At 44.4% G+C, this 15671-nt stretch overlaps 1 protein-coding gene across 4 annotated transcripts in view; it reads left to right on the top strand.

Moving 5' to 3' along the window:
• The window catches only part of LOC138295834 (uncharacterized), a 1330477-nt gene that overhangs the window by 1151635 nt on the left and 163171 nt on the right, over window positions 1-15671 (top strand). For 3 of the 4 annotated variants that reach the window (XM_069234393.1, XM_069234394.1, XM_069234395.1), the window contains 2 exons: window positions 9153-9230; window positions 15224-15295. In XM_069234393.1, coding sequence (XP_069090494.1) covers window positions 9153-9230; window positions 15224-15295 — 150 coding nt within the window. The remainder of the gene's footprint in view (window positions 1-9152; window positions 9231-15223; window positions 15296-15671) is intronic. The other variant, XM_069234396.1, reaches the window with a different exon arrangement.

Raw genomic sequence — 15671 nt, forward strand, 5'->3', positions numbered from 1 at the left:
GGGACAGTGTGTCCAGAGGAAATCAGGGTTCATACTGAAGCTACATTAGTCTCTGAGTGTGGGGTGGATTTAGCCACACTTGCTGCCTGGCTGCCTAACATGCAAAAATACAGGCAGGAGCTCTTAATCAATGGGACTAGAGTACAAGCCCTGAGGGATACAGGTGCCAGTGTCACAATGGTGATAGACAAACTGGTTTTCCCAGGACAATACCTGGATGGACAGACATATCCAGTCACCAATGCTGACAATCAAACTTAAGTCCATCCCATGGCAATGGTAACTTTAGAATGGGGAGGGGTCCCTAGCCTGAAACAGGTGGTAGTCTCCTCTGCGATTCCAGTAGAATGTCTGCTGGGGAATGATCTGGAGTCCTCAGCATGGGCCGAGGTAGTGCTCAAGAGCCATGCTGGGTATCCCTGAACTGGTGTGTGTCAAGACAAGGGCACAAAGCAGGGCTCAGGGTGAAAAAGAAGCATTGGAGTCTGGAATAATGGCCCAACCTTCCAAGAGAAAAGGAAAGAAGACTGGGGAACCAACTTCAACACAGCACAAGAAACAGAACCTCTCTTCCCAGGAAGATGTTCTATCCCCTGAGGGAACTGAGTCCATGGAGCTGGAGCCTTACCAGGTTGAGCTCTTGGGCCCAGGAGGACACTCAAGGGAACAGCTGTGTAAGGGGCAAGAAACTTGTCCCTCTCTTGAAGGCCAAAGATAGCAAGCAGCTGAGCAAGAAAAAGGAACTCTCAGTGGAACCCACAGGGTCTATTGGGAAGATGGGCTCCTTTACACTGAGGCAAAAGATCCAAAACCTGGTGCCACTAGAAGAGTGGTAGTGCTTTAGGAGTTTAGGCAGTTCATTCTGACCTTAGCCCATGATATTCCCCTTGCTGGGCATTTGGGACAAACCAAGACTTGGTAGAGATTAGTCAACCATTTCTACTGGCCCAATATGTCCCAGAAAGTAAAGGGGTTTTGCACCTGCTGTGTCACCAGTCAAGCCAGTGGTAAGACAGGTGGCCAGCCAAAGGCCCCCCTCAGTTCACTTCCAGTGGTGGGAGTGGACATAGTGGATCCACTGGACCTTCCCAGAGCATCAGGGAACCAGTATATTCTGGTAGTAGTGGATCATGCTACCAGGTACCCTGAAGCAATTCCCCTTAGGTCCACTACTGCCCCTGCAGTAGCAAAAGCACTCCTAGGCATTTTTACCAGAGTGGGATTTCCTAAGGAGGTGGTTTCTGACAGAGGTACCAAAGTCATGTCAGCTTACCTAAAGCACATGTGGAATGAGTGTGGGGAGACTTATAAGTTCACCACACCATACCATCCACAAACCAGTGGTCTTGTGGAGAGACTTAACAAGACCTTGAAGGGCATGATCATGGGGCTCCTTGAAAAACTCAAAAGGAGATGGGATGTCCTCTTGCCATGCCTGCTGTTGAACTACAGAGAGGTGCCACAGAAGGGAGTATGTTTTTCCCCCTTTGAGCTTCTGTTTAGCCATCCTGTTAGGGGACCACTGGCACTTGTAAAAGATGGCTGGGAGAGACCTCTTTATGAGCCTAAACAAGATGTGGTGGACTATGTACTAGGCCTACATTCAAGGATGGCAGAATACATGGAAAAAGCAAGCAAAAACCTTGAGGCCAGCCAACAACTCCAGAAGTTATGGTATGACCAAAAGGCTGCTATGGTTGAGTTTCAGCCTGTGGCTCCGAGGGCACTTCAGGACAAATGGAGTGGCCCGTACCCAGAACTAGAGAAAAAGAGTCAGGTCACCTACCTGGTGGACCTAGGCACTAGCAGGACCCCCAAGAGGGTGATCCATATTAACCGTCTCAAACTCTTTCATGACAGGGCAGATGTAAACATGTTAATGGTTACAGATAAGGACCAGGAAGCAGAGAGTGAACCTCTCCCTGATTTCCTCTCCACTGACCCTAAAGATGGCTCAGTAGATGGAGTGATCTATTCAGACACCCTCTCTGGCCAACAGCAGTCTGACTGCAGGCAAGTCCTCCAGTTTGCTGAGCTCTTTTCCTTGACCCCTGGTCAGACACACCTGTGTTCCCATGATGTGGACACAGGAGACAGTATGCCTGTCAAGAATAAAACATTCAGACAATCTGACCAAGTCAAGGAAAGCATCAAAGTGGAAGTCCACAAGATGCTGGAGTTGGGAGTGATTGAGCACTCTGATAGTCCCTGGGCTAGCCCAGTGGTCTTGGTCCCCAAACCTCACACCAAAGATGGCAAGAAAGAGATGAGGTAGTTGTGTAGCCATTTTAGTTATCAGCTTTATGCACGTTATTTTAGCATACTAGGCCTGCCACTGTGCACTTTCACCTAGATATGTTTTATTCAGCTCTGCTTTATTATTTTTATAGTATTGACTTTCACGGTCTTGTTTTATTTTCTTCTATCTGACTGTTTTTACCTAGGACAGCACTCTGTTCTCATACAAGACATTTTTGCTCACTCTGTGCTTCTTCCAAGGCTATAGAAAGATAGGTTGCTGGTGAACGTGGTACAAGTTTAGTCTCTGACATTCATAGAAAACACACATCCTTACATAGGGACATTTTCTCAGAACAGCAGCTGTTTTATTATAAATACACTTCCCTGTCCTTTACACGTTAGGGGGAGATTCCAGTCAGAGAACCACGACTGTATGCTGATCGCCGAATGCTTCGCTACAGACACTAATGCAGAATTCAGGCCTTTGCTCAGGTACGGGGGATGATGTCTTTCCAGGGGAACCTGAAGGGCAGATTTAGAGCTTAACACGCTTTGCTCTATTATAGTCTAGGTAGGGATTAGTCTATTGAGTCTAGCTACAATATGGTAGCATTATTTTTATGCTTTACTCTATTTGTCACAATTCTAATCCTGTTATGTTGTGTCATCCTGGTTATTGCAGCTCACGCTTTGCTAAATAAGATGCAGTTGTTTCATTAAAATTTTATTGAAACATATACTGCCTCTGCTTGTCATTATGCATATGAGACTAATGTAACTGAGAGAAACAGACGTGACCTGAGTGACCTCGGCTTTCCTGAGAATCCATTTATGTCATGCGCTCGGCTGCCCAATCATCCCTGCCTTTGGGTAGAGATGAGGCACTGCTAGTTAGCCGGAGCAGAACCCAGATTAGAGCGACAGGTGTTACCCGCAGTGGGTTAGACTCAGTCCCCCACACTGCGGGGGATTCTGCAGCTCGAAACTCAGTAGTCTCATTAGAATGGTGAGAGCCTACGTGACAAGGTTTTGTGTGGACTACAGAAGGCTCAACTCTGTCACCAAGACAGATGCTCACCCCATCCCAAGGGCAGATGAGCTCATAGACAAATTAGATGCAACCAAATACTTAAGTACCTTTGCCTTGACAGCCGGGTACTGGCAAATAAAAATGGCACCTGGAGCAAAAGAGAAAACAGCATTCTCTACACCTGATGGGCACTACTAGTTTACTGTGATCCCCTTTGGCTTAAAGAATGCCCCTGCCACCTTCCAAAGGTTGGTGAATCAAGTGCTTGCTGGCTTGGAGTCCTTTAGTGCAGCTTATCTTGATGATATTGCTGTCTTTAGCTCCAACTGGCAGGATCACCTGGGCCACCAGAAGAAGGTTTTGCAGGCCCTGCAAGCAGCAGGACTCTCTATCAAGGCATCTAAATGTCAGATAGGGCAGGGAACTGTGGTTAACTTGGGAGGTGGAGGCTAGGTTCAGCCACTCTAACCCAAGATCCAGACTATTCTGGACTGGGTAACTCCAAAACCCCAGACTCAAGTTAGGGCATTCCTTGGCTTGACTGGGTACTATAGGAGGTTTGTGAAGGGATATGGATCCATAGTGACACCCTTCACAGAACTGACCTGTAAGAAAATGCCCAAGAAAGTGAACTGGACCGTGGACTGTCAAAAGGCCTCTGACAAGCTATGTGTACAGCACCAGTTTTGAAAGCTCCAGATTATTCTAAGCAGTTCATAATGCAGACTGATGCCTCTGAGCATGGGATAGGAGCAGTCCTGTCCAAAACAAATGATGATGGCCTTGACTCCCCAGGGAGCAGCGTTGGAGTGCCATTGAGAGGGAAAATTTTATGTCAGAATATAATTCATAGGCCCAAATATCCACCAAATATATAAACTGTGCATCTATTCATTTCAACGTTGTAGGAAAGTACCATCTTGCCTGGCATGTTACCCCCATTTTTACATGTATGTAAGTTTGTTTTTGCCTGTCTCACTGGGATCCTGCTAGCCAGGACCCCAGTGCTCATAGTTGTGGCCTGAATGTGTATGCCTGTGTAGTGACTAACTGTGTCACTGAGGCTCTGCTAACCAGAACCTCAGTGCTTATGCTCTCTCTGCCTTTAAATTTGTCACTATAGGCTAGTGACCAATTTTACCAATTTCAATTGGCACACTGGAACACCCTTATAATTCCCTAGTATATGGTACCTAGGTACCCAGGGTATTGGGGTTCCAAGAGATCCCTATGGTACGCAGCATTTCTTTTGCCACCCATAGGGAGCTCAGACAAACCTTTACACAGGACTGCTACTGCAGCCTGAGTGAAATAACGCACACGTTTTTTCACGGCCATTTTCACTGCACTTAGGTAACTTATAAGTCACCTTTATGTCTAACCTTCACTTGCTGAAGGTTAGGTGCAAAGTTACTAAGTGTGAGGGTACCCTTGCACTAGCAAAGGTGCCCCCACATAGTTCAGGCCCATCTCCCCGGACTTTGTGAGTGCGGGGACACCATTACACGCGTGCACTAAATATAGGTCAATACCTATATGTAGCTTCACAATGGTAACTCTGAATATGGCCATGTAACATGTTTAAGATCATGGAATTGTCCCCCCATTCCAAATCTGATATTGGGGAGCCAATTCCATGCATCCCCGGGGCTCCACCATGGACCCCGGTTACTGCCAAATCAGCTCTCTGGGGTTTTCTCTGCAGCTACTGCTGCTGCCACCCCACAACAGGATTCTGCCCTCCTGGGGTCTGGGCAGCCCAGACCCAGGAAGGCAGAACAGAGAATTTCCTCTGAGAGAGGGTGTTACACCCTCTCCCTTTGGAAATAGGTGTTAAAGGCTGGGGACGGGTAGCCTCTCCCAGCCTCGGGAAATGCTTTGAAGGGCACAGATAGTGCCCTCCTTGCGTAAGCCAGTCTACACCGGTTTAGAGAACCCCCAGGCCCTGCTCTGGCGGGAAACTGGACAAAGGAAAGGGGAGTGACCACTCCCCTGTCCATCACCACCCCAGGGGTGGTGCCCAGTGCTGCTCCAGTGTGTCCCAGACCTCTGCCATCTTGGATCTAGAGGTGTGAGGGCACTCTGGAGGCCTCTGAGTGGCCAGTACCAGCAGGTGACGTCAGAGACCCATCCTGATAGGTGCTTACCTGACTAGGTGGCCAATCCTCCTCTGAGGGCTATTTAGGGTCTCTCCAGTGGGCTTTTCCTCAGATAACGACTTGCAAGAATTCACCAGAGTTCCTCTGCACCTCTCTCTTCGACTATCGCCAAGGATCGACTGCTGAATGCTCTAGGACGCCTGCAAAACTGCAACAAAGTAGCAAGAAGACTACCAGTGACATTGTAGTGTGAAATCATGCTGGTTTCTCTTGACTGTTTCCTGGTGGTGCATGCTTTGGGGGCTGCCTGCCTTCATCCTGCACTGGAAGCCACAAAGAAATCTCCCGTGGGTCGACGGAATCTTCCCCCTGCTTCAGCAGGCACCAAACCTCAGCATCACCAGTACTCTAGGACCCCTCTCACCCTGATGATCGTTGCCCCTGGAACACAGGTGGTGGACCCAAGTGACCCAGACTGTACAGGGGTCCAACTGTCCAAATTTTGAGGAGGTCAGTCCTTGCCTCCCCTCCCCAGACAGTAATCCTGTGCACCGCGTGAACTGCAGCTACAAGGGCTTCTGTGCACATTTCCCCAAAATCCTGCATACACAGCCAAGCCTAGGTCCCCAGCACTCTGTGATGCTCAGCTCCCTGAGTTGATCTCCGTTGTCGTGGGACCCTCTTTTGCAGTGTTGAGACAACCGCCGTGTTCAGACTTCTTGAACCTGTGTTCAAGGACCTCTGCAGGTCCTACCTTCTTGTGCGTGGGCTCGCTACGTTGTTGAAGGCCCCCTCTGTCACCTCTCTCAAGTGGCAACATTCTGGTCCTTCCTGGGCCCAGGTAGCACCCTTTTAATTCAACTGCGACTCTTGCAGCTAGAAAGGCTTCTTTGCGGTATTTTGCCAAGGAAACAACTCTGCATCCTCCAGCTCTCCGTGGGACATCTTCTGCATGAAGGAAAAGTTCCTAGCACCTTTCGTTGTTGCAGAATCTTCAGCTTCTTCCATCCAGAGGCAGCCCTTTTGCACCTTCATCCGGGGTTTAGTGGGCTCCTGCCCCCCCTGGACACTTTCACGACTCTTGGACTTGGTCCCCTTCCCTTGCAGGTCCTCAGGTCCAGGAATCCGTCTTAAGTGCTTTGCAGTCTGTTGTGGTCTTTGCAAAATCCTTTATCACAACTTTAGTGTGTTTCTTGGGAAATAGTAGTACTTTACTCCTACTTTCTAGGGTCTTGGGGTGGGGTATCTTGGACACCCTTAGGCCCATATTTATACTTTTTGACGCAAAACTGCGCCAAAGCAGTTGTGCGTCAAAAATGTTACCGCCAGCTAACGCCATTCCAACGCGCAATGCGGGCGCCTTATTTATGGAATGACGTTAGCCGGCGCTGCGGACTGGTATGCGTAAAAACAAATGACTCCCACCAGGCAGTGCCGGTGTATGGTAAAATGGGGGTTGTGCGTTAAAAAATGGTGCAAGTCAGGTCTGAGGCAAAAATCAGGCCCACACCAGATTTGCGCCATTTTTTTAACACACAATCCCCATTGACATGACTCCTGTCATAGCAAAGACAGGAGTCATGCCCCCTTGCCCAATGGCCATGCCCAGGGGACTTATGTCCCCCGGGCATGGACATTGGGAATAGTGGCATGTAGGGGGGCCCAAATCAGGCCCCCCTATGACACTTAAAAAAAAGAAAAAAAACACTTACCAGAAGTTACCTTTCCTTCCCTGGCATGGGTCCCTCCATCCTTGGGTGTCCTCCTGGGGTGGGTAAGGGTGGCAGGGGGTGCCCCTGGGGGCAGGGGAGGGCACCTCTGGGCTCCTTCCGAGCCCACAGGTCCCTTAACGCCTGCCCTGACGCAGGCGTCAAAAAACGGCGCCCATCAGGCTGTGCGCTGTTTTTTAAGGCCCACCCCCTCCTGTGCGTCAAAATGGCGCCAGAGTATAAATAAGGCGCACAGGCCTTTAAGTCATTTTTTGGAAGGGAACGCCTACCTTGCATATAATTAACGCAAGGCAGGTTCCCCCTTCCAAAAAATGACGCACATGGTGGGATTTTGACGTCCGCGGGGTCGGGCGTCAAAGTATAAATATGGGTCAGGGTTGGCGCCGAATGTGCGTCAAAAATTTTTACGCACATTCGCCGCAAGCAGAGTATAAATATGCCCCTTAGTATTTTCTTACACTCCCAGCGACCCTCTACACACTACACTAGCCTAGGGGTCCATTCGTGGTTCGCATTCCACTTTCTTAGTATATAGTTTGTGTTGCACCTAGGTCTATTGCATCCTATTGTTTTGTACAGTGTTTGCACTACTTTCTGACTGTTTTACTTACCTGATTTTGGTTTGTGTGTGTATTTTGTGTATTTTATTTACCTCCTGAGGGAGTATATCCTCTGAGATATTTTTGGCAAATTGTCACTAAAATAAAGTACCTTTATTTTTAGTAACTCTGAGTATTGTCTTTCTTATGATATAGTACCTATATGATATAGGTGGTATAGTAGGAGCTTTGCATGTCTCCTAGTTCAGCCTAAGTTGCTCTGCTATAGCTATCTCTATCAGTCTAAGCTGCTACAACACTACTAATCTACTAATAAGGGATAACTGGACCTGGCACAATGTGTAAGTACCATTGGTACCCACTATAAGCCAGGCCAGCCTCCTACATACATTATTTTCTGTTAGGCCTTTAAAACTGCAGATTTATTAGCTGCCATATGCTGCTCTATTAAGGGGGTTATTACAACTTTGGAGGAGGTGTTAATCCGTCCCAAAAGTGACGGATATACCACCAGCCGTATTACGAGTTCCATAGGATATAATGGACTCGTAAGAGGGCTGCTGGTATATCTGTCACTTTACCGTCACTTTTGGGACGGATTAACACCTCCTCCAAAATTGTAATAACCCCCTAAATCCTGTGTGCAGCTTGTGCAGGTAGACTCCCTACATAAGTCACTGGTCTAAAGGTATTCCAGCTTTATCATGCTCTCCTAAAGCACAAAAGTTAGTTTACAGCTGTCCCGTGGTCCAAACTACTCAAGCCTAAATTAACTGCAGAACAGCTTGGAGGAAGGGCATATCGATGTTGCATAGTTTGCACTTTGTCACTAACCTAGACCAGTTGAAGTGTCAGAGAGCCAGATAGTAGAAAGATCTGGATAATCTTGAAGTCAGAGGATGGATTGAAGCCAAAGTGGCTTTGAAATAGTTGTCTTAGACCAGTACAATTTAAGTAATTTCACAGAACATATTCCCACCATGTACAATTATGGCAAATTGGTGAGGAAACAAAACCAACCTCTCAAGCTGCCTACCTAGTGGGGAAATGAATGATACAGGAATACTTGATAGCGAATAATTAATGGCAGGGGGATCTCAAGGCCCAGCATGCAAGCACGCTTTCCTCAAGAACAGAATGACCGACAGTGGATGGATGCAGGAGCTCCTCCATTCATAGTATAACTGAGGGGTATGGATAACTGTGAGGCTGCTGAATAAGGGGTGTATCAGACAGGAGGATGTGAAAACAAATAGCATACAATATGGGGTCAATGCTACAGTCTTTTCCAAAATGTAAAGCAGATTTATGATAGTTTTCACTGTGATCAAATTGTATTCAGCTTCTTAATAATGTGAACTGAAAGCAGTGAACAATTATTACCCTGAAATAATAACGGAACATATTATTAGAAGTGCCTCTCATGAGTACGAGTAATAATCCAGGACATTTGAATACACTTTATTACATGACATCTTTACTTTTTGTGCAGAGACTTCAAAATTGGCGCTGCTGTTGGTGAGGAAAAACAGATGGAAGGACGAGGTGCACAATTAGCGATGGGTGCAGGGTATGTATATCATGATTTAATGCTAAACAGTTTATTCACAGGGAAGTACATTTGCCAACTCTATAACAGATATTTTACAATAAACTCTTCTGGGTCTATTGTGACTGTGTTACAATTGTTTCATTTCCCCCAATATCAGAAGTAACTCAAGCAATAAATGTTACTTTCACAAAGCCAGAACAAAGATCCATTCAAAAACAAACATTGAGTCAAGTATAGCTTGAATGCCTAAAATGGCAGCCTCTACTTGGTGAGGCTCCATCTAAGCCCTGAAAAATCTGCATCATCATGTTGATCCTGAACTCATTGGCACACAGCTTGCTCGTATCTAAGGTCCGAGTGGCAGAGAGTGTGATGAACCTCCGCTGTGGCTGCACATGCCTCTCCTGAGACATGGACTTAGTGCCACTCCTGTGGCTGGGCCAAGAGGTGCGGCTGGGACTGGAGGTGTGACAGGGCCCGGGGACAGGGGAGTTGCCACATTGGCATCTGTGGAGAAGTGGGCAGGGAGTGATTCCAATGGTACTGTCCACTGTTAACAGGAGAACTCAATTGGAAGCCAATGACAACCGCTCTCATCCTGGGTCTTGACATAGGCTGCTGCCTGGCCTCAATAAGCAGGAGCTGGCTAAGGAGTCAAAGGATGGAAGATGATTGCTGTGCCTCTGCACACTGTGGCACATCTCTATGCCTCCATGTACCTTCAGGCTGTGTGAAGGGGCCGCTGGCAAGGCACACAAGCATCAGGCAGTGAGGTGCAAGGCCTGGTATACGAGCACGCCCTCCTCAACAACAGGCAGTTGGGTACACAGGCCATCGACCCAGGTCCTGTCTGGCATTTGATAATTGCTGCTTCCTGGATGTGGAAAGAAATCCATGGCCCTAGCCCCCGTCATCAAGTCGGACATTATGAGATCTATGTTGTGGCCAATGTGGTGTCTCCTGTGGAGTGTGGTCCATTTTCAATCTGCACAGAAATAGAGTGAGTCCAGCCTCTTCTCCAATCTTACGGCTGGTGGCATAACATGGCAGCAGGAGAGACTGTTGTTTCAGTCTGTACCTGAATGCAGAGCCTGCATTTCCGTGAACTCCACATGGTGCAGGGAGGTAAATATAGCCCCCTCCTTAACATTCAGAGGAACCTGCAGACATGGGAGACAATTAACCATATTTATCATGGGCAAAGATGCGTTGTTCAAAATTATCACACACTCTTGATTCACATACATGCACCAAACTTACCATTTACTTTCCCTCGTAACGTTTTCACTAATATACAGTCACTCTTGGGGAAGTTCCTATGGGAAGGGTATTAACCCAAAGTTTGTTTTTAAGTGTATACAGGTGTTGTATGATGGTGGGTTCAATGTTCCTGATATCCATCTTTACTCTCGGTCAGGCTAGTTCATTATTATTAACGACTGGATTTAGTGGATGGAAATGACGTAGCCTTTAGACTGGATGTTGATCTCCTTCCGCACTTTAATTTGGAGGCTTGTGCAGTGGCTTCATACTGCAGGGGCTCTCAGTATTGACTAGAGTACTGCTCATAATTTGGCACCAGGCCCCGAAAACCAATAAATGGTATACGACACCCACTGGTGAAACCCTTCTTTAGAAGGGTGCCTTGCTCTCACAGGCCTTAACAATTTTAAACCCTAGGATGTAAAAGGAATATCAAAGTTAGAGGTTGTCTGAGTTGCTGAAGCGCTGCTGGAAGTCTTCTTCCCACCTTGGGTTCAGAAACCGCAAGCTCTCAGGTGAAACACCATCACAAATTCTCACCCTCTAAGGTCGACTGAATATTTGGACTTGGGGACAGAGGTAGAAGACAGAAACATACAATCCAAAAACATTGACATGAAACCATAAACAATAATAAACACAATAACAAATTGAACACTGAAAGAAACCAAATAAAGTTTTAAAACTTTATTACAATCCCAAGATCAATGTCATATAAATGGTGCGCAAAACAAAGTTAAAAACGTACATGAAAACTATAGGCTGACCAAATCGTCTGAAATGATTTACCCTACTAAACATCAATACTGTTGGACAGTCAAAAAATAATTATGTAAATTAACAAAGACCCAATATGAACATTATTACCAGATTTCAAAGCAGATGACGGTGACATCAGTAATCATCAAAATACAGTTTGAACAAATGATTTCAGAGCTGGGCCATTCCTAACACTAACCAGGATCGGGACTAGGATATGTGGGATCGGCTAACACATGCGGGCACAAGCAAAGATAAAAGAAGACAAAAATAATTTGGAAAACATCTACTTAAGGTAAATAACTATACAAATATGCTGCTGTAAGTAACTAAGCTAAAAAAAGAAACAAGAAACCACATTTAGTCATACCTCTCCACATGGGACAGCATACAGCGTTGATTCGTCGAACAGAGCGGTCACCTTCTTCCAGCGTCAGTTGACAGCAGCATCAGGATGGTGCAGAACAAGAGCTGCACATAGGACAAATCAGCAGTTCAGACTTAGTTGGGCACATTAGTACTGAAACTGCATTGGGCAATTAAGACTATGATGAGAAAACTCATCAGGATACTTAGATTAGGATTATGAGAGGGCAGACTTAAGGCAGGGTTCTGGACAGCTTCAAGACAAGAGTGAGCTGACATCAAGAAGGTTCAAAGAGGAACTGCTCACCATTCCAAAGTTCTTCACTAATTAAAATAACCAAAATCCATTTGATTGGTCTTTCCAAAGAGCACACTCTGGGTGTTGATTTCAGTATCCAATCTTTGTAGATGGCACCACCAAGTTTGCAACTTTGTGACATTTTGTCAGCAAATCTCCAATGTTCCCCACTATGATTTAATATGGCTCCCTCTACAATATTACATTTTCTAATCATTTGAAACTTACAGTTCTTTTCACTGTGGCACACAATAAACTAAGCTAATATTCTTTCACATAAGCTTCATGAATATTCCTGTGCAATCCAGCAGTTAGAAAAAATATTGTTACCTTAGCTAAACTTGAAACATGCTCTTCACCTGGAATACAATAGGACATTCAACATTGTATTTGCAGCCTAGACAATGAATTCAGCTCAGAGAGGATAAAATAAACAAGTACAATTTTCCATAACTGCGTGCAAAATGAATCTTAAGGCCTTGTCAAGTTAAGAATCCTAAATGCACAGTAATAGATTTAAAACAATAATATTGCGCACCCATGAATTCAAATCAAATCTGCAAGCAAAATATTTATTTAAAATCATTATTCATGTTATATCAAAGAAACATTTTTAAACGTGTACTTATTTTTCATGTTATGAAAGCCATTTAAAACAATATAAGTATGTTTAATTCATACTCAGTTAATACTCATCATACATTTAATTGCTACTGTTTTCACTTGAAAATACTACTTTTGAGGTTCATGTTTACAAATAATTCACTCAAATATAAATGCATAATGTTTTCATGTTAAACTTGATGTCAGAATACGATTCGTAGTCCCGAATGTCCACCACAAATTTAAACTGTGCATCTATTCATTTCTACGTTATTTTCTGTTAGGCCTTTAAAACTGCAGATTTATTAGCTGCCATTTGCTGCTTCTATTAATAAAAGCTGATCTCTCTTAGAGTCAGTGGCCACATTAAATCCTCTGTGCAGCTTGTGCATGTAGACTCCCTACATAACTCACTAGTCTATAATTATTGCAGCTTCATCATGCTCTCCTAAAGCACAAAAGTCAGTTTACAGATGCCCCAGGGTATAAACCACTCAAGCCTAAATTAACTGAGGAACAGCTTGCCAGGAAGGGCATATCAATGATGTATAGTTTGCACTTCGTCATTACCTTAGACCAGTTGAAATATCAGGGAACCAGATGGCAGAAAGATCTGGATAATCTTGAAATCACAGGATAGATTGAAGCCAAAATGGCTTTGAAATGCTTGGTGATCACCACCTGACTTAGACCAGTACAATTTAAGTAATTTCACAGAACATAGTCTGAACATGTAAAATTTTGGCAAATGGTGAGGAAACAAAAACAACCTCTCAAGCTGCCTAACTAGTGGGGAAATGAATGATACAGGAATACCTGATAGCGAATATTTAATGGCAGGGGGATCTCAAGGCCCAGCATGCAAGCACGCTTTCCTCAAGAACGGAATGACCGACAGTGGATGGATGCAGGAGCTCCTCCATTCATAGTATAACTGAGGGGTATGGATCACTGTGAGGCTGCTGAAGAAGGGGTGTATCAGGCAGGAGGATGTGAAAACAAATAGCATACAACATGGGGTCAATGCTACAGTCTTTTCCAAAATGTAAAGCAGATTTATGATAGTTTTCACTGTGATCAAATTGTATTCTGCTTCTTAAGAATGTGAACTGAAAGGGTGCGTGAGGAGACGAAGAAACTGATTTGTTGTTTGTTCAGAAGATGAAAACAATGAAAATTATAAAAATTGTTTTAAAAATGTGTGTTTGCTTACAACAACAGATTGGATTTCATATCTCTTCTTGTCTACTATACATTGGATTGTTGAAACATATAATCTCATAGGTTCCTTCTCTAAAGAAATATCATTGACATTTGGTGATGCAGTTTTTCTGAAAACATGACCCCTCTGTATTTTGGATGGTACTGAAAACTTATTGGACAAGTAAACTATGGTCCAGGAGCTTATTTTGTCCTTCAAAATGAATACTACTATAGTAAAATTTCAAAAAGATTTTTGATCTTTTATAACTGTTAAATGTGGTAGCTTGATAAAAAACATATGAAGCGGAAACCACTCAGCGTATATTTTTATTGATCCAGGGAGTGTTCGCTCCTCTGAATTGTCCCCTATTGCCACTCCTTTTCGCCTACACCACTACATTGTACCACAGAATACTGTTGTATCATCCTTTCACAAGGTATGCTTTCGGCTTTCGGATATTTCTTCACAAACAATCTGACCTTATAGGCACACACTCTTGCACTTCTGGATGAATCTTGAATAGACTGCTTTTCTGTCAGATGTCCATGGTGTTGCTTGGTTTCGATTAGGATCACAGGGAACTTATAGCACTTGACGTAGAATTGTGAACGAACTAGTTTCCAATATGATCAGTCCTGCAAGTTATCCTTTAAACTTCCCTTGTTTCCTCCACAAAATATTGGATAGTATATCTGTCCCACCCCCTAACGAATGGAATTTTGTGAAAAAGCTCCCCAATAATAAGTTATGCCAACACCTACCTGAATGAAACTCGAGAGAGAGGAACACAGAAGTTGCATGCAGTGGCTTTGATGCATAAGGAAACGGATGTGGAAGCTCACATTATGAGTGTAAATCCAGTCATCTAGATGCGAAATTGTTTTGAAATGTTTAATTCTTTGAAATCATACGATAGATTGAAGCCAAAATGGCTTTGAAATGCTTGGTGATCACCACCTGACTTAGACCAGTACAATTTAAGTAATTTCACAGAACATAGTCTGAACATGTAAAATTTTGGCAAATGGTGAGGAAACAAAACCAACCTCTCAAGCTGCCTAACTAGTGGGGAAATGAATGATACAGGAATACCTGATAGCGAATAATTAATTGCAGGGGGATCTCAAGGCCCAGCATGCAAGCACGCTTTCCTCAAGAACGGAATGACCGACAGTGGATGGATGCAGGAGCTCCTCCATTCATAGTATAACTGAGGGGTATGGATCACTGTGAGGCTGCTGAAGAAGGGGTGTATCAGGCAGGAGGATGTGAAAACAAATAGCATACAATATGGGGTCAATGCTACAGTCTTTTCCAAAATGTAAAGCAGATTTATGATAGTTTTCACTGTGATCAAATTGTATTCTGCTTCTTAATAATGTGAACTGAAAGCAGTGAACAATTATTAGCCTGAAATAATAACGGAACATATGATTAGAAGTGCCTCTCATGAGTACAAGTAATAATACAGGAAATTTGAATACACTTTATTACATGACATCTTTACTTTTTGTGCAGAGACTTCAAAATTGGAGCTGCTGTTGGTGAGGAAAAACAGATGGAAGGTGCACAATTAGCGATGGGTGCAGGGTATGTATATCATGATTTAATGCTAAACAGTCTATTCACAGGGAAGTACATTTGCCAACTCTATAACAGATATTTTACAATAAACTCTTCTGGGTCTATTGTGACTGTGTTACAATTGTTTCATTTCCCCCAATATCAGAAGTAACTCAAGCAATACATTTTACATTCACAAAGCCAGAACAAAGATCCATTCAATAACAAACATTGAGTCAAGTATAGCTTGAATGCCTAAAATGGCGGCCTTTACTTGGTGAAGCTCCGTCTAAGCCCTGAAAAATCTGCATCATCATGTTGATCCTGAACTCATTGGCACACAGCTTGCTCGGATCTCGGGTCCGAGTGGCAGAGAGTGTGATGAACCTCCGCTGTGGCTGCA

Source organism: Pleurodeles waltl, chromosome 5 (genome assembly GCF_031143425.1).
Source record: "Pleurodeles waltl isolate 20211129_DDA chromosome 5, aPleWal1.hap1.20221129, whole genome shotgun sequence".
Classification (NCBI taxonomy): Eukaryota; Metazoa; Chordata; class Amphibia; order Caudata; family Salamandridae; genus Pleurodeles; species Pleurodeles waltl.